At 36.5% G+C, this 26692-nt stretch overlaps 1 protein-coding gene across 1 annotated transcript in view; it reads right to left on the bottom strand.

The window, feature by feature from the left end:
• The window catches only part of ATP10D (ATPase phospholipid transporting 10D (putative)), a 106308-nt gene that overhangs the window by 60065 nt on the left and 19551 nt on the right, over positions 1-26692 (bottom strand). Inside the window, exons 2-5 of the mRNA XM_032274098.1 lie at positions 19790-20116; positions 16612-16806; positions 9898-10102; positions 7776-7861 (exon numbers count right to left, since the gene is read on the bottom strand). Of these exons, the coding sequence (XP_032129989.1) occupies positions 7776-7861; positions 9898-10102; positions 16612-16806; positions 19790-20079 (776 nt within the window). The 5' untranslated portion in view covers positions 20080-20116. The remainder of the gene's footprint in view (positions 1-7775; positions 7862-9897; positions 10103-16611; positions 16807-19789; positions 20117-26692) is intronic.

The raw sequence follows: 26692 nt of genomic DNA, 5'->3' as shown, positions 1-26692 counted from the left end.
AGCAAGTAAGGGAGCAAATTTCAAAGCAAACTGATATCAGAGGAGCCCATCACAAATGGGGGAATCAAAGGGCAGGGAAACATGGTGCCCAGAACCGTAGGGAAAAGTCACAATTTGGATAGGCAGAAAGCTAGTAGGGCCTTGGAACTAGGTAAGGGCTCTGAAACAAGACTCAATGCCCAGCACAGCAAATGATACTCGAATGTGTCTCTTAAGAAGAACCAGATCCAAAGGATGAAATGAGGCTGACAAAAGTCAGCTCGGCTCCAGTCCCAGATTGATTGATTGATTGATTGATTAATTGACTTTTGAGACAGAGTCTTGCTCTGCTGCCCAGGCTCCAGTGCAGTAGCACAATCTCAGCTCACTGCAACCTCCACCTCTCGGGTTCAAGCAATTCTCCTGTCTCAGCTGCCCAAGTAGTTGGGACTACAGGCACATGCCTGGCTAATTTTTTTATATTTTAGTAGAGATAGGATTTCACCATGTTGCCCAGGCTGGTTGCAAACTCCTGAGCTCAGGCAAACCGCCCACCTCAGCCACCCGGAGTGCTGGAATTACAGGCATGAACCACTGTGCCCAGTCCAGAAATTTTGAATTACTTGTCAAGTTTACACCAGAGCAAACAGGTCTGAGATGGTAAGAGTTGGGAGTCTCAGACACTAGACAAACTATCAGAATTGGGACACAGAATCACAATTTGTGTGGCAACAGTGTTCTCATACATTAAAGAAAACCCTACTAATTACATGCACTGGGCCAGATTCTTTGCAGAGTGCTATGCTCCAGACCAGAGTGCTAGACTAGAGTTCCTTCCTGTTATCTCCACTGCATAAACCAAATGCATCCTGCCAGGGACAACTCTGAGCTCATTAGGGAGTCGGCATGCCCAACTATAGGAAGAGGACAGCTGTACAGGCTGCTTCCTAAGACAGATCTGACCCCAGGTCAAAAAAAGGCAGCCCCTGAATCTGACATTTACAAGAGGAAACTTTATTCACAGTCAGCAGCTAGAAGAAATGATCCTTGAAAATAACTTATTCTAAGAAATGCCTTATGAGCATGTTTCTGATGAGAAAGGGGCAGCTGCCTAACTTCTTTTCATGAAGACCATCTGAAATTTCCATGGAAGGATTTTTCTAATACTAAACCCAATAACTTCAGGATAACTGTTTCATTTTAAGCAAAATACACAAGGCCTTTCAGGCTCTGGCCTCTTCATGATCTGCCTTATTGCTCACCTACATTCCATACATACTTAGCCACACAGAACAATAAAAATACACTGCAGTCTCAGGCCTCTAGGCTCTTGCCTATGTTGCTCTCACAGCTTGAAATGCCAGCCATTCTTTTCACTTTATTGTTTGCCTGGCATCTTCTCATTCTTGAAGATTTAATTCCAGCATTATCTCTTAACTAAGACTAAGCCTTTCCTCTTCCACTTTACGGCTCCCTCCCTGATCCTACCCTACCAGGCGTCTGTATTCAGTGTTACTTAAATATGCTATTTGAATCCTGAATAGACTAATAATAAGTAATGAAATTGAAATATTAATAAAACACCTACCACCATCACCAACAAAAAGCCCAGGGCCAGATGGATTTATAGTCAAATTTTCTCAGCCGTGCAAAATAAAAGAGCTGGTATCCATCTTACAGAAGCGATTCCAAAAAGTCAGAGGAGTCAGGTTAGGGGCTCCCTAACTCATTCTATGAAGCCAGTATCATCCTGATACCAAAATCTGGCAAGGAAACAACAACAACCACAAAGAACACTTCAGGCCAATATCGCTGATGAACACAGATGCAGAAATCCTCAACAAAATATTAGCAAACCAAATCTAACAGCACATCAAAAAGATTATCCACCATGATCGCATGGTTTTATTCCAGGGATGCAAGGATAGTTTAACATATACAAATCAATAAATGTGATTCACCACATAAACAGAATTAAAAACAAAAACTAGGCTGGGCGCAGTGGCTGGTGCTTGTAATCCCAGCACTTCAGGAGGCCAAGGCAGGCAGATCACCTGAGGCCAGGAGTCAGAGATGAGGCTGGTCAACATGGGGAAACCTCGTCTCTACTAAAAATACAAAAATTACCCAGGCGTGGTGGCAGGTGCCTGTAATCCCAGCTACTCAGGAGGCTGAGGCACAATAATTGCTTGAACCAGTTGGTGGACGTGGCAGTGAACTGAGATCACACCACTGCACTCTCGCCTGGGTAATAGAACTCTTTCTCAAAATAAATAAATAAATAAAATAAAATAAAATAAAAGAACAAGGATGACAACAAAAACACCATATTATCATTTCAATAGATCCAGAAAAAACACTCAATAAAATCCAATATCCTTTCATGATAAAAATCCTCAAAAAACTAGGTGTCAAAGGAACATACTTCAAAAATAACAAGCGTCATGTGTGACAAATTCACAGCCAATATCATAATGAAAGGGGGAAAGTTGAAAGCATTCCCCCTAATAACTGGAACAAGACAAGGATGCCTACTCTCACCACTCCTAGTCAACATACTACTGGGAGTCCCAGCCAGAGCAATCAGGCAAGAGGGAAAAAAGTAAAAGGCATTCAAATTGGAAAAGGGGAAGTCAAATTATCTTTGTTCACTGATGACATGTTCTTATACCTACAAAACCCTAAAGATTCCTCTAAAAGACTTCTAACAACTTTAGTAAAGTTTCAAAACTCCAAATAAATGCACAAAAATCAGCAGCATTTCTATACACTAACAACATTCAAGCTGACAACCAATTCAAGAACTCAATCTCATTTCTAGCAGCCACATACACACAAAATGAAATACTTAGAAATATATTTAACCAAGGAGGTGAAAGATCTCTACTAGAAGAACTACAAAACACTGATTATAGAAACTGTAGATGACACAAATAAATGGAAAAACATCCCATGCTCATGGATTGGAGGAATCAATATTGTTAAAATGTCCATACTGCCCAAAGAAATCTACAGATTCAATGCAATTTGTATAAAATATCAACATCGTTTTTCACAGAATTAGAAGACAACAATTCTACAATCATATGGAACAAAAAAAAAGTCCAAATAGCCAAAACAATCCTGAACAAAAGGAAAAAAGCTGGAGGCACCACATGACCTGACTTTGAACTATACTACAAGGCTATAGTGACCAATACAGCATGGTACTGCTACAAAAACACAGACACATATATCAGTGGAAAAGAGTAGAGAATCCAGAATTGAAGCCACATACCTACAACCAACTGATCTTTGACAAAATTGACAAAAATAAGCAATGGGGAAAGGACACCCTATTCAATAAATGGTGCTGAGAAAATTTAAACTGAATTCCTACCTCTCATGATCTACAAAAAAATCTCAAAATGGATTAAAGACTCAAACGTAAGACTTGAAACTATGAAAATCTTAGATGAAAACCCAGAAAAAAATCTTCTGGAGATTGGCCTAAGCAAAGAATTTATGACTAGGACTTCAAAAGCAAATGCGACAAAACAAAAATAGACAAATCAGATTTAATTAAAATAAACAGCTTCTACATAGCAAAAGAAACAATCAATAGAGTAAACAGACAACCTACAGATGGGAAAAAAATATTTGCAAACTATGCATCTAACAAACAACTAATATCCAGAATCTATAAGGAACTCAAACAAAGCAACAACTACAAAAGAACCAAATACTCCCATTAAAAAGTAGGCAAAGGACATGAACAGACATTTCTCAAAAGAAGACATACAAGTGGCCAACAAGCCTATGAAAAAATGGTATCACAAATCATCAGAGGAATGCCAATTCAAACCACAATGAGATACCATCTCATACCAGTCAGAATGGTTATTATTAAAAATGTCAAAAAATAACAGATGTTGGCAAGGATACAGAGAAAAAGGAATGCTTATACACTGTTGGTGGGTATGTAAATTAGTACAACTCCTGTGGATAACAGTATGAAGACCTCTCAATGAACTAAAAATAGAACTACCATTTTTATGTCAAAAAGACACCCACACTTATGTGTTTCTTGTCATGCTATTCACAACAGTAAAGTCATGAAATCAACCTAAATGTCAATCAACAGATGATTAAAGATAATGTGATTGATACACACACACACACACACACACACACACACACACAAACACACACACACGGCACCATGAACTACTACTCAACCATAAAAAACAATGAAATCATGCCTTTTATAGCAACATGGATAGTGTCTGAGATCACTGTCTGAAGTGAACTAACTCAAAACCAGAAAATCAATACTGCATGTTCTCACTCTTAAGTGGGAGCTAAGGAATGGGTATTCACACCATGGAATATTATGCAGCCATCAACAACGATGAGTTCGTGTCCTTTGTAGGGACATGGATGAACCTGGAAACCATCATTCTCAGCAAACTGACACAGGAGCAGAAAATCAAACACTGCATGTTCTCACTCATAGGTGGATGTTGAACAATGAGAACACATGGACGCAGGGAGCGGAGCATCACACACTGGGGTCTGTTGCGGGGAAACAGGGGACGGACAGCGGGGGGTGGGGAGTTGGGGAGAGATAGCATGGGGAGAAATGCCAGATATAGGTGATGGGGAGGAAGGCAGCAAGTCACAATGCCATGTGTGTACCTAGGCAATAATCTTGCATGTTCTTCACATGCACCCCAAAACTTAAAATGCAATAAAAAATAATTAAAAAAAAAAGAATGATATCTATCTGCTATAGTAGATTTTTCTAAAGACACCATGGTATTACTGGTCTGGTTTTACCTACTTCAAAATAACAAAACAGAATTCTATTAAAATATTCTATGACAAACTCACAAAATCAGACTTTTTTCACAATTTTTGAAGATTTCTTTAACTTCTCTACAGCATTTATTGCATGCTTATTTACACAGAAGCTTTTAAAAATGCTTTAAAAAGCTTTAAAAAGATCTTTTACTTGGAAAATCAGACAAAATGTATTTCTTAACTGCATCACTTATAATCAAGCTTCAGTAAAGCATACAATTTGTTTTCCTTAAAAAAAAAAAAAAGAATGGGTATACATGGACATATGGAAGGAAATAATAGACACTGGGGACTCCTAAAGAAAGGAGGGTGGGAGGGGCATGAGGGTTGAAAAATTACCTATGAGGAAAAATTCACCATTTAGATGGGTACACTAGAAGCCCAAACCTCACCATTGCACAACATATTCATGTAATAAATCTGCACATGTACCACTGAACCTATAAAAATAAAAAAATAGACACTACTATTATATTCTACATTTCCTTCCATCTTATTGTTACTTTTCTTAGAATTTTAACCAACTTTATTGAGTTGTTTATCCATTTACCTGTTGACGAACATTGGGTTTCTGCCAGTTTTTGGCTATTATAAATAAAGCTGCTATGAACATTGTATACAGGTCATAGAATGAACACATATTTTTATTTTTCTTGGGTAATTGTCTAGGAGTGGGATGGTCACGTTATATAATGAGCATATGCTTAGCTTTTTCCAAAATTTCCAAATTGTTTTCCAAAGTGGTTGTACTATTTTACGTTCCCACTAATAGCATCTAAGGGTACAAGTTCCTCTACATCCTTGCCAACACTTGGTACAGTCGATCTTTTTAATTTTAGCAGGTAAAGCTCTGTGGTTTAACCTGCATCTTTTCACAAAATTATTTGCATTCAAATGTCAAATACATTAGTTCAAAGTCTTTTGACAATTTTTAAAGTTGTATTATTTGTTTTAATACTGAATTTTATAGGCCTTTATATATTCTGAATATATATGGGACTTACATATTTTGAATATATAAGTCCCATATCAAATACATGGATTGCAAATATTTTCTTCCTGTCTGCGACTTGTCTTTTCATTCCATAAACAGTATCATAGAGGAGCGAAATTTTAAATTTTGATGAGTTCTTTTATTTATTTTTGTCTTTAATGGATTGTGCTTTTGGTGTTGTATCTAAGAAATCTTTGTATAATACAAAGTAAAAAGATTTCCACTATGTTTTTTCTGAAAGTTTTTATTATGTAGATTTACATTTAAGTCCAGGATTCACTTTGAGTTAATTTTTGTAAGTGGTGAGCAGTATGGATTAAAGTTAATGTTTGAAAACATAAATACCCTGTTGTTGCAGTACTGTTTGTTGAAACATAACCAATCTCCATCTATTTGTCTTTCCACCTTTGTTAAAAAACAATTGTCCATAAATGCATTGGTGTATTTCTGGACTACATAATCTCTTCCACTGATCTACTGGTCTATCTTTACGCCAAAATGACACTGGCTTGATTATTATACTTTTCTGAAAAGTCTTACAATCATGTGGTTTTAGCCTTCTAGCTTTTTTCTTATTTTTTTTTTCAAAGTTGCCTTAGTTATTCTGCATCTCCACTTAAATTTTAAAATAAGCTTGTCAATTCCTTAAAGACCTTATTGAGATTTTGATTGGGATTTCACTGGCTCTATAGATAAATCTGGGGGAAAACTGATACCACTTATTTAGTTCTTGAATTTTGTTTTCACTAGTGTTTAGTGAAAAACAGGTAGTTCACATTATTTGTCAGATTTATACTTAAGCATTCCATTTTTCTGATGCTAGAATAAATTGCATTTTTTTAAAATTTCAATATCTGTTCATTGTTAGCATACAAAAATACAATTGATTTTTGTTATCTGGATCTTGTTTTCTACAATATTGCTAAACCCATTATTTTTAGTAGTTTTTTTTTTGGAGATTTCATCAGATTTTCTACAAAGAACATGATACCATCTGTGAAATCTGTGAATAAAAGATAGTTTTACTTCTTTCTTGCTTCATATCTTTCATTTCCTTTTCCTGCCTGACTACACTAGCCAGATCTTCCAGTGTAAGCTTGTCTTGTTCCTGATCTTAGAAGAGAAGTTATTTCATCATTAAATATGCTGCTATCTCTAGGTTTTTCGTGGATGCCCTTTATCAGATTAAGTTCCCTTCTACTTCTAGTTTGCAGGAATGGAAATTAGATTTGTAAAATGTTTTTTCTACACTTATGAGATAACCACCTGGTTTTTCCTTTTTGATTTGTTTAATATGGTTTAATATAGTCCTAGTATGGTGAATTACATAGTATTATTTTCTAATGTTGAACCAATCCTGAGGTTTGGGGGGATAAGTCCCACTGGGTCATGATGTATTATCATTTTCATACATTGTTGGATTTGATTTGCTATAATTTTGTGTGGAATTTTTGCATCTATGCTCATGTGGGATATTTGTCTTCCATTGAATGTCTTTATATGCTCTTGGTATCATGGTAATAGTATCAGGATAATTCTCATTTCAATATATGATTTGGGAACTTTGCTTTTCTCACACTGTGAAGTAGGTCTAATTGTCTTCTTTTAAAAATCAGGAAGCTGAGGATCAAAATTTGGCTCAAGGCCACAGAACATTTATGGGCTGATGCCTGAAATTAGGTAAGGACTCCAAATTCCAGCTGCCCTTGCAAAGGAGATCTGGATGCCATAAGTTGCCTCCAGAATGAATTGTGTGTGTGCGTGTGTGTGTGTGTGTGTGTGTGTGTGTGTAAATACTTATTAAATAATTAAAATAAGCCAAATTCTTTAGTAGGTGGCTAAAGTTACAACCTTTAGTGATTTAACAAGGGTATAAGTACAGAAACACTTTATCAAGTTAAGTACAATTGCAACACACAATTCCACTCACACCTACAAAGGTATGTCATGTATTACTCACAGGAAGCCTCGGAATCTGCTGAGGTCATTGTTTGGACTTTCACATTCTATCCTACCAGAAAACTTCTCAGGATCAACTTCAGAGTCCTAAAAGTATTTTTTGAATCACAAAACAAGAATTCAAGATTAAATCCTTAATGTTGAAGTGTTTTATCACTTCACCAATTCTTAAAATAATGCTAAGCCTTTTTTGCAGTGAAGTTTATATCATGAATTTCCCAAAGGAAGGAAAGTAGAGGCATAATGATGTGATCCATAAATGGAATCAGAATGGTCCTAGAGCACTAATAAACATCTGCAGCTGATGGGAATGTCTCAGTCATTTACTGAAATTCACGCAGGACTCTCTAGAAGAGAGTTTCTACTTATAAACACCTTTTTATCAATAAAGCACTGAAAAACTGAACATACTTTTGTTGTTGGCCTTTAATCACATAAGTAATTTTGAGATTAAATGTATATGTGAACACTTTGAGCACATATGCATTTGATTTCAGCCAAATTTTATAAATAACAATTTAAAAATAAACTAAACATCAATATCTATAAAATTTTCTAATGGATTAGACAATTTCAGAATTCTTTATGAAAGGAATGAACAAATAAGCAAAGTGCCTTTGTAGGACACAGCTCCTTTAAGGCATGGATTTCCCTAAAACAAGCCACTTTTATTTTCATATCCATTTTGACCAGTAAGGTAAATGCTATTGATATTGATAAATATCAGAATTAATATGTATATAATAGGAAACATGAAAAATATTAACATATGATATGATTTATTTTCTAATGAGTAATATCTATAGAGTTCTTTTGACACACTAAAATCTATTATGCACTTTTAATATATTAGCTAGTTTCTTCTTCACAACTCCATGAGGAAGGTACTATAGTAATTAGACCTAATTAGCAGATGGGGAAAGACAGACACAAAGAGAATCAGTAATTTGCCAAAGTTCTCAAAACAAGAAAGTGTTTAGAGCAGGTTTAAAATCTAGGTCACCAGATTCACCCTTAATTGAACCTACAATGTGCTGATTAATACTAGGTTGGTATAAAAGTAATTGTGCTTTTGCCATTACTTTTAATGGCAAATATGAATTGCTGATTAATACTCAAAGTGGGTATGTAGTTTACAACAGGATGTTACGTTGTGCAGAATTTTTACCAATGTCTTTGGTACAAGACTACTTATAAAAGTGACAATGACAGCAGTCTAATAGGCATAATAATCACAGAGGATCTAAATGAAGTCCATAGGTAGAGAGGTGGTACCGATATGACAAGATGAAATTTACCAAAAGATAAAGGTATTAGTAGGCTAAAACAGTTTTTTTTGGTTTATAAGTGTAAGATGAAGAAATCCTAACTTAATAGTCATTTGGGTTAAAAAGAAAGAAAAAGATCATTAAATTGTAAATTATTTCATCTCAAGTGCTTTCAGAGAAAGGGGAAGGAAACTGACATTTAGATACTATATATGATGTTTCAATGCATATTATTTCATTTAAATCCTACAATAATGCTACAGAGTAGGTACCATTATTTTCATTTTAAGATTAAAAAAACTGAGGCATAAAGTGTTTAAATGACTTGTCCAAAGTCACACAGTAATTAATGGCAGAACTGCGATTCATTTAAATCTATGTCAATATAACTTCAAGGTTTCTGTTTCCCTCTGCACAATATTAAGAAAGGTCTAAAAGCTATGTAGCATGAGAAGCTACAAAACTCTTAAGCTTTGGTATATAAGTAATTACAGATTTTAGAAACAATGATCAACCAAAAATTAGATATAAAGTGTAAGTTTAAGAAAAACAAATTAGCAGGTGTTTTGTTTTTTTTTTTTTCCAAATTGCAAATAATTCTGTCTGGTTCCTTTAATTCCATTCTCAAAAACATGAGTGCCCCACCAAAGTGTGTGAACTCTGAAGTCATTTTATCCTCTTATCTAGAAAAGAGTACGCTTCCACTCATATCTGAAAATGAATTATACCTTCTGGGATTCTATTTCATCCTGGTGAAAATGAATTAAAAATCTCTTTATCTGTAATGTGAAAATGAGCTCAGCCATCTTCAGAAAAAAAATGTGAATAAGCCACAACTGAGAACACATGACTTGCCTGTTCTGCATATCCCCGAACCACCTGCTTCTGTTTTAAATTGCTCTCTCCATCAAGACCAGAAGTCTCAATGTGACAGATTCCATCTGGATCAGTGGAAAAGAGTAGTACCATGTCTGCAGGGATGACCTCATTACAGGAGAGGCGAATAAAGTCCCCAACAGTAACGTCTTTCCAACATCGGTCAATGTATTTCTTCTCTTTCCTATAATTAAAAAAAAGTTTGAAAAAAGAATATCAAGCAAAATATACATACAATGTTTTTTTTAATTTTTTTAGTATATAAAGTATATATTAAGTATTAGGGTAAATTTTAGTCTATTAAATGCTAAAAGGGGCAAGGCACAGTGGCTCATGCCTGTAATCCCAGCACTTTGGAAGGCCAAGGTGGGTGGATCACCTGAGGTCAGGAGTTCAAGACCAGCTTGGCCAACATGGTGAAACTCCATCTCTACTACCAATTCAAAAATTAGCCAGGCATGGTGGCACGCACCTGCAATCCCAGCTACTCAGGAGGCTGAGACAGGAGAATCACTTGAACCCAGGAGGTAGGGGCTGCAATGAGCCTAGATCACTCCACTGCACTCTAGCCTGGGTGACAGAGTGAAATGCTGTCTCAAACAAACAAACAAAAACAAACAAACAAAATGCTAAAAGGGAAACCTCAGAATTGGCAACCCCTAAATTCTACAAATGCTTCACCTGAAAATTTAGTTACTGAGCCACTAAATCATATTTTTCAGCTCTTTCTTCCTGTGGGATTTTGAACCATTATGCTGTTTGAGTCTAATTCTGGAATAAAATTACAATCAACATTTGATGGGCTCATTCAGACACAAACCAATTCCTCATGCTGCTCTGCGGTCAGGTACGGAGGATCTGAAGGTGCATAAGACACATCATCTGCTCTCAGCATTTACCATCAGGCAGATAGGATGAGTTATCATTGTGTGTCATAATGCATTTTCCTTAGGGTAGAATGAGGACATTTGTATGGTAGAATGTCATATGTCATTCGAGCTAGTTAGATAGCATTTCACATATGATGCCACCAACAAAAGTTAAGAAGCTCTGTCTCATTCCTTGCACTGTCTCCCAAATGTAAATAAAAACTAACATTTGTGGCAAATATCATAAAATCCACTTATTTTATTTCATCAGATTAAATAGAAATGGCACCTTACACCAATACTTTTACAACTTTTGCCATACAGAATAATATCAGATATTTCAAGAAATATTTAGCTTAAAAGACTACCTAAGAAGTACATTATCAGGACATACCAAATGGACAAGGTTAAAACCAACTAAAGGAAATCTTTGATTATCTAAAGAGTTTATTGGTCCATGGAGAAAGACAAATCAACAGTTTATTTTGTCTTTACCAAACTTTTCCTAGTGTCTGTGCATATCAGTTTATTCTCCTACAGAGGGGGTAACAGAGAAAAAGATAAAAAAGGTAGGCAGGGGTATTATTTTGACAGTTCAGTCCTCCATGCCATACCTAGGAGTAGGAATTTCATTCTATAAAAAATGGAAAGTACATAAAGGTTCAGACAAAGAAGAATGTGACCCTACTTCTGTTTGCCAACTCCTGAGACGAAGGAAAGAATGGATTTTTGGATGGCAGGTTATTTAGGAGTATGGCCAAGAGAACAGTGGTAAGTTACTAAAATAATCCATGGGAGGGATGAAGGTGATCAGAATTAAGGCAGTAGCAACACAGAAAGATAAAAGATGAAATCAAGACATATTAGATAACAGAAGCAAGTTTTTGGACTTATTACACATAAAAGAATTATCCAGGATGACACTATGGTCCCTAAAGTGTTCAATGTGGTGATGGATGGTGCTGTCATAGGTCTCAGATTTTAGAAGCAACTGGTTGTATCACAGGTTAGATAACTTCAGGTTGAAAAGGTTTTATTTGGAGTAGGATGTGCGCTGAAGATGCCCAGCAGTTTGAGGGTCCTGATCTGGAGATTATGAGTAAAGATATAGATTTGGAAGTCCCAGGTACACAGACAGCCGTTGATTGCAGATAAGGATATTTCTTAGGGAAAGAATCCTTAAGGTGATAGTAAGGTCAAAGAGGATCTGAGATACGTGGTGTCACAGAAATCAAGGAAGAAGGAAATTTGTAAGAGGGAGCCACAATGGCTGAAAGCTACAGAGGAGTCCTGTACAGTAAAAACCCAAATGCCTACAGTATTTGGCTGTTAGGTCAGGTGGCCTTGGAGAAAGTTGGTAACGTAAAATTGTTGATTGGAAGAGTGAAGAAGAAAGTATGATCTCTGTGAATCAGCTAGCGTCTTCCAACATTGTAAATGTTCCAGGCTAGTTAAATGTGGCTGTGAGCATTGTTGGGAGATGCAAAAATAAGACTACATTTCCTTTCCTGATATATAATCAAAACTAGTAAGAGAACTTTATTCTTGCCCCAGAGTCTAAAGGTCCAAAGGTCCAATTAGAATTTCTTGCATCTCCTTGGTGGTTTGTGCTTGTGTATGACTGTCACTGATCAGGACACAGCACCCACAATCCCTCCTTCAGGAAAACTTCTAGGCCAATTTTGCTTCTTCGTAAGTCCAGTATCAAACAGCTCTATTACATAAGCATTAGGAAAAGTTGGGAATAATACGCACTAAATAATCAACAGAGATTCAACTAGGATGGGAGCTGGTAAGGAAGGAGAGGGAGGGGTAAGAATGAAGGGTTGGGAATGTGAACGCCTACTTCACTTGATATTTAAAGACAGAAGGGGTAGAATTATGGATTAATTATTCTTTTTGGTATTTTTAGTGTGTTTCCAATAAGACATTACATTATTTATAATGAGCAAAAAATGAATTATCATTGGACACAACATCAGCTAAGATTTATTAGATGCTTTATATATATCAACTCATTTAATTTTTGAATCAATGTTGCGGTTGGTTTTACAACCAGTTTTAAAAATTAGAAAAAAAACTGCCCTTGACAAGTTAAGTAACTTGGTCAGTGCTACATGGCTAAGTGGTCCTGTAATTTGAAACAAAGCAGGTATATCCAGAGTCTACTCTCTTAAATACTAGAGTTTACTGCCAAGTGCAGTCACTTCTAATAACCACCAAATAAAATGTAGTTTGCCTGTGTATTTTAAAATAAATGTAAAGAATTTACTTTAAAATGTTTGTTTTGTATAATATCTTATATAAGGTTAATTATCTTAGATGGCTACTGAAGGTCTCATTTCACAAATCATGAAATTCTATGGATTTAAGAGATAATCCTAAAATGTTAACATTAGCTAATATTTTGAAACTTCTAACATCAATAACATGGTTTTTAAAGGTCATAAAATAATGCACATTCCTTGAAGGCAGACATTGTACCTAATTTAAGTTTAAATCCTCTAAGTCTCTCAGTGCTTATCACATAGCAGGCACTCAGATTTGCTGAATGATTAATAGCCTTATTTTCAAGACACTTCTATTATGTTAAAACAGATTTTAAAACCATACAAGTGGTGCCTATTTTAAAGGCAATCTTAAGAAAGTCAGGTTTTCTATAATAGTTCATTCTAACTTAATTGGAGGCATAATAGAGTTTAAATGATTAATTTCTAGACTAATGTTTGTTATTCCAAATGATACTTTTCTATAGAAAATTAAGCACCTTGTGAAAGACCACATATTACAAATAAGAACCAAATTTTCTGCTTATAAATGTTAATATGCTTCTTCCAAAAACTTGTTAAATAGCCCCCATAATTTCACCCTAACTTTGTGGAGAAATAATTTGTTTCTATGTTGATTTCTTTGTATTTCATAGCAGTTTACATTAGCATATTTAAATCAACAAGGCATGGTTTTATATCCCATCTTTATTTCTTTATAACCTTGTAATAAAATAATCTGAGGGGAAAACATAAGCATTATTTCTTCTACAATACCAAACAAAACCAAATTATATCATATATAGATAAAAACGCATAAAATTACCTGAGCCTCTTATGAAACACAAACATACAGGAACATCTTAAAATGGATATTAAATACATGACTATAATACTACATCTCATTTTTAAATTTATATGAAAATCATCTAAAATAGATTTGGATTATATCTAAAAGGACACTTGAGAAAAAAGTTATACTAGGTCTTCTATCAGGTAATTTTAATATTTTAAAAATTGTGCAGTGTTTTGAGGAGTTCTCAAATGTTGATTAAATGACTTGATGTGACAAACATAAACTCTAGCAAACAGTCATTATTAACCTATAATAATAATCATAATGGCTTTTACTTAGTACTTGGAAAAGACTAGATGCTATGAAGTAAGTTTTATTATTACACTCATAATGAAAGAAACTGGGTGTTTAGCTGCTTTTTGTAATCTGCCCAAGGCTACACAGCTAAGTGGGAGAATCAGATTAAACGTTTTAGAACAAACCAGAAAAGCAAATAAACACACACTGCCAACTCCAAATTAGCAATTAAAATCTGCAATTATTTTATTTATCTGAGACAGGGTCTTGCTCTGTTGCCCAGGCTGAAGTGTAGTGGCACAATCTTAACTCACTGCAACCTCTGCCTCACAGGCTCAGGCGATCCCACCTCATCCTCCCAAGTATCTGGGACTGTAGGCACACACCACCAAGCCTGGCTAATTTGTTGTTGTTTTTTTTTGTAGAAATAGGGTTTAGCCATGTTGCCCAGGCTAGTCTCAAACTCCTGAACTCACTCAATTCACCCACCTCAGGCTCCCAAAGTGCTGGGATTACAGGTGTGAGCCATTGCACCTGGCCTGCAATTATTTATATATTTGAGTTTGTATTCAAAAATATATATAATAAGCATTCTTTCTATTCGATCAATTTGGGATTCACTGGTTAATCTTAAAATTGGTCAAATTCTGAACTTTGTTCATCATATAATCATTGTAAAATAATGTTTCTTATAGCTATTTTTCGAGATCAGTCACTCTACAGACATTTTAGTTCTCTATCCCTGGTATATAATAAGCATTCAAATGTTTCTAAATTATTAATAGAACTGTTTTAGTAAAATGCTCTATAACTTTAAATAAAAACCATGGACTTATCCCATTATTTTATTTTAAAATACAACACATATTTTTTTCTGGTTCCCTTTAGATGGGACATGAGTAGAACAGAAAAAAATAGAAATAATTTCTCATTTTCCAAGAAATCTCAAATCACCTTACAAACAATAAACAAAGCTCTATTCCTTGTTTTCTTGATAGATCATTAAAACAAACATTGTGAAAGTCACTGAAGAATTCTAATAATGAACAAAATTTGAATTCTGCAGCTTTCAGATTAAATATCACCTCTTCAGAGAAGCCTTTCCTAACATTTTCCTCTTTGGATCACATAAGATTGAAGGCAAGTTATATTTATCTATACTGTTTACTAAGCGTAAACTTACATCTAAGAATAAAAACCCAGGAGCTGCAAATAATATACACTACAGTTTAAAACTCACATAAACTGAGTTTATTCTTGGCTACATAGACTCTCTCTTTTATCAATACTGAAAATACAAGTCTCTAACACAGCAAATATGCCCCTAAAAAGACCTTCTCCTATGAATGCTCTCTGTTGTTGCTGTGATGGGATGCATCTAGTTTTGTGCACACAAAAAAAGAATATTCTCCTCCATTTTTTTTTTTTTTTTTTTTTTTTTTTGAGATGGAGTCTCACTCTGTCACCCAGGCTGGAGTGCAGTGATGCGATCTCTGCTTACTGCAACCTCCACTTCCCGGATTCAAGCAATTCTTCCGCCTCAGCCTCCCAAGCCGCTGGGATTACAGGCGCCTGCCACCATGTCCAGCTAATTTTTGTATTTTTTAGTAGAGACAGTGTTTCACTATGTTGGCTAGGCTGGCCTCAAACTCCTGACCTCAAGTGATCTTCCCTCCTTGGCCTCCCAAAGTGCTGGGATTACAGGCTTCACCTACATTTTTCACAATCCTTTTCCTCTGTAGGTAGTTGGCTCCCATCTTTTTTATATATCCCAGCTTGTTTTTCACAGACATTCATATTCGTTAATTTGCATATCCCATCCTCTTCTTAATCCTAAATTATAACATCTATGGTTAAAAACGATGTGCTTGCTTTCCTTCTTATGGTTTGAAGTTTAATTCTTTTTTTTTTTTTTTGAGAGAGTCTTGCTCTGTCCCCAGGCTGGGGTGCGATGGAGCGATCTCAGCTCACAGCAACATCTACCTCATGGGTTCTAGAGATTCTCCTGCCTCAGCCTCCTGAGTAGCTGGGGTTACAGGCACCAGCCACCATGCCCAGGTAATTTTTGTATTTTTAGTAGAGACAGTGTTTCACCATGTTGGTCAGGCTGGTCTCGAACTCCTGATCAGGTGATCTACCCGCCTCGACCTCCCAAAGTGTTGAGATTGCAGGTGTAAGTCACCACGCCTGGCTCTGAAATTTAATTCTTTTAATTCCACTTATGCATGAGTTATAGAAGCTTTTGTTTTGTCAGCTCCTGAGTTGACAATGGCTTATACATTTTTGTTTTCCTCTGACACTTGAATAAAATTCACCATAGGACTTTATGAAATATTCGTTAAACAACAGCGACAACGATAACAACACAAAAGGATCTGGTGACACCTAAGGAGAAAAAAGTAACATTCTGCATATTTCTCAATGATACACACATAGTCCTTAGCAAAGCTCCTATTACACTTACCTACTATAAACTTTAGTTATTAAATTATTGATCTGTTTGTCAATTTTGTATTTCCGATAATCTTCCAGGCCATCTTTAATTGCGATAATTGTAAGGACCACCACCAGAGGCAACATGGTGATTTCCTTTTGGAAGGCTTCTACCAAAGGTACCCAGTTCAGGACAACAAGGAACAGGAAATATAAATTGGCAGCTCTGCAACCCAAACACACAACAGGAGGTGTTAAGAAGTCACTTCAAGGACTGAAGTAAGAGGCAAAGTACAATATTGGTTTTCTATAAGTTTCTATAGGTTGATTTTTTACGTTGCAGAATATAGAACTAGCAAAATATAACAAATCTCAATGAACTATGCATTATCCTGCTAGACACCCGGCTTGTGTCATACTTTAATAAATATGAGATAGCAGGGGTGGGTATGGTGGCTCATCACTGTAATCTTAGCACTTTGGGAGGCCAAGGTAGGCAGATCACTTGACGTCAGGAGTTCAAGACACCCCTGGCCAACACGGTGAAACCCTGTCTCTACTAAAAATACAAAAATTAGCTGGGTGTAGTGATTCACACCTGTGCGCCCAGCTACTCAGGAGACTGAGGCATAAGAATCACTTGAACCCAGAAGGCAGAGGTTGCAGTGGGCCAAGATCATTACCACTGCACTCCAGCCTGGGTGGAGAAATAAATAAATAAATAAATAAATAAATAATTTATTAAATATATAATAGTAAATATTTGAGTGGGACAGTCTTGAGCTGTTACGTGACAAAAAGTGCAATAGAAAATACTATTTTCTTTTAAAAGTTCAGAAAAAGGGGCCGGGCGCGGTGGCTCACGCCTGTAATCCCAGCACTTTGGGAGGCCGAGGCGGGTGGATCACGAGGTCAAGAGATCGAGACCATCCTGGACAACACGGTGAAACCCCGTCTCTACTAAAACTACAAAAAATTAGCTGGGCATGGTGGCGCGTGCCTGCAATCCCAGCTACTCAGGAGGCTGAGGCAGGAGAACTGCCTGAACCTGGGAGGCAGAGGTTGCGTTGAGCCGAGATCGCGCCATTGCACTCCAGCCTGGGTAACAAGAGCGAAACTCCGTCTCAAAAAAAAAAAAAGTTCAGAAAAATTTAGAAGAAATTCAGTTAATATGGTACAAAAATTAATTAACAAAACTATGATCAACCCTCTAGCCTTTTGTACATCCAAACATTAGACTTAAGCAAACCTAGATTCACACCTGTGAATTAAAATACTTAATCAAAATTAAGTAGAAAAGCCTATTTTTTTTTGCTCCTTGTGACTAACTCCTCTATTTCTTCTTTCATGCTATTCAGAACCACTTTCTTCAGGAAATTCTTCCATTCCTCTATTTTATATATTCAAATATTTCTCCAGGGGTTCCTAATTTTTGGCCATATGGCAAGTTCAAGACACTATTTTCCTTAAAGGAAAAAAAAACTCAATCCTGCCCTTGAATTTTTATCACATATTTTTCCATTGACCATAAAACTTCTCAAAAGAATAATCTATTTATACTTCTTTTTGGTCACCTCCAAATCCTTTTACTCTGAAAATTTCTTTCCTAAAAAATTCTACTACTGTGTGGCTTCAACTCTTTTCACGTGGACCACATCTAAACCTATAGCTCTAACCTTGAACTGTGTTTAAGTTTCAGAGTTTTATTCCATTGGGTAAACTAGATTGCAAACTCCATAAAAGAATGAAACATACATCATGCTACATAGCCATTAATTCAACAAATTCATCTCTGTCCTTTAAACATAGCCACTGTTTAACAAATGCATATGAAACATTTAGAATGAATAATGAGAATGAATATATGTAGAATGACTAAAGAATATGGAGAAACTCTTTACTTGCATTGGTGTCTTAAATACATTTACAAAAACAAAATACTCTTCCAGACAAGGTTCTTTTTACTCTTGTTTTTCATTTTTCTATTAATCACTCTGGTCATCACAGCTCAACATGTTGACATATTCTTTTTACTCCTCCTTTCACTGAATACATTACATTAAATCCACAGTATCTGTAAGTAGTTACCCTTTTTTCATTCCCACATTGTTCCAAGGTCAGGTGTCCATTACAATTCACTGGGATATATTCAACGTCTTCCTAAATGTTTTCTCTGCCATCACCTCTAAAGCCTTTCATCTATCCACTACACTGCCTCTGTAGTGAAATATGGATGTAAGCATGTTAATTGTACCTGCAGACTTGGCTTTCAACTCTTTATCCTGATAGCAAGACCTTTCTTCTGGGCTGTATCTATCTTTCTGACTTTACTTCCTGTTGTTCCCAAGCATAGATGATACATGTAAGTCAGAGAAGACTACTTCCCATGCTTCAAGCAAGCCTTCTATGCTACTGCTTTTACGCTGTTATTCGTACTCCTTCCTCCATCTGAAATATGCTTTGCCCACACCCCTGCCTTGAATATCAAACCCACTCTCCATTATTAAGTCAAACGTCACTTCCCCTTCTATTGCTCCAGTTAGTGTTATTATTTCTCTTTTTGAGGCTTTCATTCTACTTGACAGCCCTTTATAACACTCATTGCATTCACTGTGTCTTTTTGTTTTTTATACACTATTGTGTTTCCCTAGCACAACTGCAAACTCCACAAGGAGAGGAGTGGCACTCACACGTGCATTTCTTGCAGTGCCTAAACTCACAGGGGAGTGTCCATGAATGTGATATTAAGCTGAATTAGGTCACTGTTTCATCTAATAACATCTGACATCTGCATTGGCTTCCGAGCTCTATTTCTTCATATTATCAAGTAAGAATAATCTGAAATTAAAATGCAGCATGGTCTCATGAAAAGAACACTAAAGCAAGAGTAAGAAGACCCCTGGAGGCAGCCCCTGGTCTGCTACTTGACACCGGCATGACATTGGCTAAACCACAGTCAATTCATTTCCTAATCTATAATATTGTGAATTACAATGTCTTTTCTGGTAAAGAGAAAACACCTTACCAATTGGAAAGTGCTATGTGAATGGAAGAAGTCATCATTCCACAACAGATTCGTACCAAAATTGTCAAGGATGATGTCACAAATCTTACGTTTAAGTAATACACAGGGTTATGACAATGAAAAAAAAAGTTATATATCAACGATAATGATAGCCTAAGGTTGTTTTCGAAAAATAAAACAGTACCTGTGAAATTGTTCAAATAAATTTCTTGGCACAAAATTCAGAAGTGTGTACTTTGTTGTTCGTATTCGATTGTTCACATAGGCTCCAGAGAACTTCTCATACTCATCCTTGAAGGCCTGGAGGTGGGGAACAACAATCCGGTGCTTTCCTGCCAGTTTAGGGGTCTGAGAGGACTTGCCCCCACAGGCGAGCAAGGAGGAATAGTTGTATGGCCTCGAATCATCATCCCTGGTTGCACCTCCGATCAGCCGTCGCCAATGATATCTGGACCACTGGAGAGCCTCAGTCATGTCCAAACTGTGGTGAGATCCAGGTCGTGTGGCTGACCTGGCAAGCAAACAAGAACCACACTTTCATGAGCTTCTGTCTCACACATAGTGAAATGTTAATATTTTTTCTATACCAAATAAATATATGACCCATAAATATATGGTTCAACATGTAAGGGAGAAAGTAAAGTTGGCCTTTAGAATTCCATTTTAACCAAATAAAGCATACATCTTCTGCATCATGTAAGCATCTGATCATGTTGCTTAAGAAGAGACAGCACCTAAAAGGCCATTTAATAACTTGAAACAAACAATTTGGGCTTAATATATGCAGGTCTCTTAAGTTATCTGATCATCAATTTTATCATCTTTGCAATGGGAGTAATGCCAGGCATGCCAGGAAATTGTCGTGAGGACTCAATGAATAACATGTAAACCACCTAGCAAAAAGTCTGATAGATCATAGGATATCAATCGAACCCATTCTATGTAGATTACAAAAATGGCCACAAATTCTTCCTATCTCTGCATGCATAACTCTGCCAATCAAGAGGTACAGTCTTTCTTTACCTGTGGAATCTGGGCTTGGCCATGTGCCTTGCTTCAACTAATGTAACACTAGCAAACAAGACAGCAAAATAGAGGCTTGAAAAGTACTTGTTCATTGGAGCTTATTCTCTGACACTGCTCTAGGAACCACTGTAGGCCACACCACGTCTCAGTTGCCCCATTTACCACCATAGCCTCTATAAACACATGAATGACACCACTACCCACTGACCACTAACAAGTGAGTGTGCCCAGATGACACACACTACAATAGAGATAAGCTGTCTCAGCTAAGCTCTGCCCGACTTGCCCACTGACCAAATTATGTCAATAATGTTATGTCATTAAGTTTTGGGGTACTTTGCTACAAAACAAAATTGAACTGATACATATTCCCTTATTTTCTTTATTTCTAAGTTTTCCTTACTTTCCAAGAAATGCAGCGCTACCTGGAATGTGAATTTTCTAATCAAAACAAAAAGGGAAACAAATGGGTTCAAGTGATTCTCATGCCTCAGTCTCCCAAGTAGCTGGGATTGCAGGCAGACAGTCACTTTTAAGGGGAAGAGCAACAGCCTCTGAGTATATATAGTTGTGCCTGGATATTGGACCCACAATAGATAGCCCGTCTTATGAATGAGAGAAAATACCCATAATGTTGGTCTTATCAGTTTTATACTAATGATAGGAACAAGAAAAAAAATACAATTCTATCCCTATCAGCTCTTAGTCCTTTGGAGCTTGGCCTCTAAAATATTTATAAAGAACTAAATCAATGAAGATTGGCTGGCCAAAATAACACTTACTATCTTTTCAATATAATTTTTTAAAAGCCTGCCTCCAAAGTATATTTGAAAAGCTGGTTTTTACCTCGCCAAACCTATAAAAGTGGCTTATTCTTTTAACCTGCTGCTCATAACGACAGGTTGAGTTATTCAAGTAGTTCATAATATATCTAGATGTCTCCCCCAGAATAAGAACGTAAGAGAGTGCTTTATAAGTGAATCAATAGATAACGGAAAATAATGAACATAAATACTAAGTGTTTTTCATTAGTTTCACAAGATGCACATTAGGTGACCATTATGACAAATGTGATAGTTCTTAAAAAGTTGAAAGAAAAAGTCAGCACAATTTGACTTACTTCCAGAAACCTTAAAAGAAAAGTATTCACATGCCATTAAATTCTTACTGAGACATAAGAATGGTCATCCCTCTAGTGTCTACAAGCTCATAAACAATTCCAATCTCACTTCCCTTTTTAAATTTTGAAATACAATTTCTTGACAGTCCAAACAGGCATAACCAAACAAATATGAAACAAATACAGGAGGTGCTAACTTCTACTAGTTCGTGGTGTGTCTGACTGATAACCTCACGCTGGCAAACATACTTACTGGATCACAGAAACAATCAGCTTTTTATTCCACAACCCAGACAAGAACCACGTCTCTCCCCACGTCACGCAGTTCTGAAGAAACAAGCCCATAATGACTGAAAAAACATTTCCTTGCTAAAGTATTTGTAGGTCTCCTTCTCTTTGTGCCTTTTTAATATCTTTAAATGTACATTAGCTCCTCTACTTACTCCCATGTTGCCTTTTCCCTTACTTCCTCCTTTTTCATTTTCAAGGAATTTTAGTGAAGACAGAATTGGGGCTGGCTCACTGCCTTCCATGGCCCCCTCCTGGAGCCTATAAGAGTCTCTCTCCTATTCTCCAAGGCTGGCAGCTCATCATTTTGTAAGAACTCTCTCTCTTAAGGACTGTTATTCTCCTGAAAAGTGATCCTTGGATCAGAGGACAGATTTAAACTAGATAGAGAAGTGCTTTGAAGGGACTGAAGAGAAAAGCCAAGGCTTGGCGGTACTGAACATATGATGAAAATCCTTTCACATTTCTAGTTTAAAATTTAAACTCTTATACTGGGCAGGAATAACCAAGGATCTATTTAGTAATCCTAGTTCAGAAGCTTTTGAAATGTATTAACTGCCATCCTAGTGAGAAAAACATTCTATGATGCAAAGTAGAATTTACACACACACACACACACACACACACACACACACACACACACACACACACACACCCCTCTAAAACAAAAGTTCTACGAAACATTTCTTACCCTTACCACCTGCAATGCATACAGGGATTTTCTTTCTTCTCTCTTTCATATTAATACTAGTTAGGATGCATTGAATTAGTTTCCAGATCCAGTAATGTTACTGTACATGTTAGTAAAAAGATACTGATTGTGGTCAGGCACAGTGGTTCATGCCTGTAATTCCAGCACTTTGGGAGGCCGAGGCAGGTAGATCACCTGAGGTCCTGAGGTCGGCAGTTCAAGACCTGCCTGACCAACATGGAGAAATCCATCTCTACTAAAAATACAATTAGCCAGGTGTGGTGGCGCACGCCTGTAATCCCAGCTACTCGGGAGGCTAAGACAGGAGAATCACTTGAACCCAGTAGGTGGAGGTTGCGGTGAGCCAAGATCACGCCATTGTACTCCAGCCTGGGCAACAAGAGCTAAACTCTGTCTCAAAAAAAAAAAAAAAAAAAAAAAGACACTGATTGTGTGTGGCTTCACACTGAGTTGAAATTATATGTGGAAGTAGATAGATCTTTATTCCTAAATAGATCCACATCCACAAATGCAGAAAACAGACTATTACGGAATACAAAATTTCAGCTACACAGGAGTAATAAGTTTAAGAGATCTATTGTATATTATGGTGACTATAGTTAATACAGTAACAATATATTGAATATTTGAAAATTGTTAAGAGAGTAGACTTTAAGTGTTCTCAACACAATAAAAAGTATGTGAGGTAATATATATGTTAACTACCTTGAGTTAGCCATTCCACAATGCATCCACATATTAAAACATCACATTATTCACCATAAATATATAAATTTTTATCAATTCAAAAATTTTTTTTGAATTTTAAAAACAAAATTTTCCCCTTACAACCCTTTCTCCCTCAGTCAATAATGTTATGCACAGAAAGCTGTTCCTATAAAAACAGGTATTTATTCTATAGAGATCTAAAGATAAAATCTGTTTATAAAGGTCTTTCAAATTATTTTTCAGTGGACTTTTTTGTAAGATGAATACAAAGACAATATTTTCAATGTTTGGCAATATCAGATTATGAAAAGAAGAAGAAAACAGAATCTTATGGTAGAAAATTACTGAAAGACAGTAGTTGGACAAGGCTCAGGAGAGGGCAGCACCGTGCCCACAGTAGTCAGGAAAGTGCCTTTCACTCTTTATCTGTCATTTCCAACAAAGTTATAAGTGTGTTAATACTTAGAGAAGCCTCTGTTATTAATAACATTCCACATAAATAGTCAGGAAAATTTCTTTAAGATATGATAGGAAAGCAAATCAGTAAGTCATACCTCATCAAGCATCATCACAAATCATAATATCTTAAGGCTTAGACTTTGGAGATGACTTAACACAGAGATTACAAACCATTGGTTTTATAGCGAAATTCTACCTAATGACTCATTTTGTGCTGGCAAGCACATGATTTTGTTTTATAAATATAAATATACATATACAAACATATATAAAAACAGCATTTTAAAATAGAAATAAGTTCACATAAAATATTGATAATTGGCTTTCCTTAAAAGAAAACAAGGGAATGGTGGGCACACATCTTTATATGGTAACAAAGGTTACTATGAACCTTGACTCCAACCCTGCATTTTGCAGTTCACCCTTTTTTCTTTTCTTTCTTTTTTCAGGGGGATGGAATCTCGCTCTGTCGCCCAGGCTGGAGATCAATGGCGTGATCTTGGCTCACTGCAACCTCCACCTCCCGAGTGGAAGTGATTCTCCTGCCTCAGCCTCCCAGATAGCTAGGATTACAGGCATCCACCACCATGCCCAGCTAATTTTTGTATTTTTAGCAGAGACGGGGTTTCACCAGGTTGGCCAGGCTGGTCTTGAACTCCTGACCTCAAGTGACCCACCCGTCTTGCCTCCCAAAGTGTTGGGATTACAGGTGTGAGCCACCATGCCTGGCTGTCAGTTCACTTATTTTAACTGAAGGAACTAGCACTTTGCTCACCCCTTTTTGACAAATCACATTTCTCCTGCTCTGTAAGCCCAGGCTCAAACATTAGCTGTCCCACTTAGTAGCTACTCAGTCTTCTAACAAATAAAATGAAGCATGATTAAAAGTCATGGGACAAGCTATAGATAAACAATGCTCATCCTCTTCCCCACTCTCCTATTTGAATGTTTCCCAAGCTGTAGATAAGTAAAGGTTGGGAATCTTGTATGCTGGGCTTTAGGTCCAAAGCTTTCAATGTAAAGTTATCCAAGTAAATGCTCAGTTCAATGTATCTATTAATGCCTGAGAAGTAGCAGCATCAAGGAGGATACAAAAAGAAAACCGAACAATCAGAAAGACACAGGTGACATAAAGTGACCTTTATACTACCCAATCTTATTCTCAACCATTCTCTCCAAAACTCATCCAAACAACGTTCATGAACAGACTGTAACTTTGCTCTTCATTTAATGAGAGAGGCTGCAAGGCAACCAACTAGCTGAAGATAGCAATATTCTCATTCAACTGTTGCTGAGAGAAAGTCCAGCGATCTAGTAGACAAAAGCTCTAAGTAGCATTTTCTGCTAATAAACCAACTGGTCTCATGCTTTTTTGACCTGATGCTCTGCCAACAATATGAACTCTGTCTTGAGAATTAACAAAAACATACTTTTTTAAGCCATATAAAGAACCAGGTGCTTGAAGTTCAATGATGATCACATAAGCCAAGAAAGAATGTTTTAGCTCTAGATACTCTACTATCCTCAGTAGTCTGCTGTCCTTAGAGGTACTCATTTATAATCTTCAAAAATTAACTTAAAGTTTTAGAAGGAAAATGTATTAATTTTATATAATACTCTGGAATAGTCTAGTGCTGTCCTAAAGCAGGCCTGCATGATGCTAGATATTAAGTTTCCCATCCAATATTTCATTTACTCACAGACTACGAAACCTGTAATTAAATTTCCAAAATCTGTAAGTTATCAACTTTAGGTATGAAATCAACTAAGATCAGAGTTAAAGAAATGCAAATCAAGCATTGTTTGATAAGTACTAACACTTTTATAATAATTACTGTTTACAAAATACTTTTCACATGTCATTTAATTTAGTTCTCACAACTTGATATCGAATTTCACTTCATTTTTCAGAGAAAAAAGTAAAGTTCAAAGAATGTTTTAAAATTTTCTCAAGATGTCCAATCATTGGCTCCAAGTATATAATGCTATTAATACATAAAATTTTAAATAATCAAATATGCATATTTTAAATTACATTATTTTTAATTATAGTATATTTTCTAGAAGATATTAAAAACTAAAATCCATCACTAACAGAGCATATCTAAAATATACTAAGTTCCTTACTATACACAAATGAACCTGAAGGCAGATTTAGTTCTCAAAAGTCCTATTCCCCTTAATGAATGCTTAATGAAAAGTTTGCAGTAGGGCAGATTACCAAGGGTAAATACAGGATAATGAATTCTCTTGGGCCCAGTTAGCATTTTTAAATTCCTGAGGTCATCACGAGCCAACAGTTTGAAAAATACACATGTTCACTGGTCTAAAAGAAAAAAATATATATGATCATTTCAAGATGCCCTATGAACCTCACTCCCTAAGTTTCTTTCTGCTCCTATTTTTGTTTTTGAGATGGAGTCTTTCTCTGTCACCCATGCTGGAGTGTAGTGGCAGGGTGCCTTGATCTTGGCTCACTGCCACCTCTGCCTCCCAGGTTCAAGCAATCGTCCTGCACAGCTTCCCAAGTAGCTTGGACTACAGGCATGTGCCAATATGCCCGGCAAATTTTTGTTGTTGTTTGTATTTTTAGTAGAGATGGGATTTCACCATGTTGGCCAGGCTGGTCTCAAACTCCTGACCTCAGGTGATCTACCTGTCTTGGCCTCCCAAAGTGCTAGGATTACAAGCATGAGCCACCGCACCTGGCCATGAACCTCACCCACCTAGGTTTCTGTCTGAGATGGGGCTGAGGAGTCTGCATGTCTAACACA

Source organism: Sapajus apella, unplaced genomic scaffold, assembly GCF_009761245.1.
Source record: "Sapajus apella isolate SASKATOON/1434 unplaced genomic scaffold, GSC_monkey_1.0 scaffold5, whole genome shotgun sequence".
NCBI classification, from domain to species: Eukaryota; Metazoa; Chordata; class Mammalia; order Primates; family Cebidae; genus Sapajus; species Sapajus apella.
This window is presented reverse-complemented; position numbering and strand designations above follow the sequence as displayed.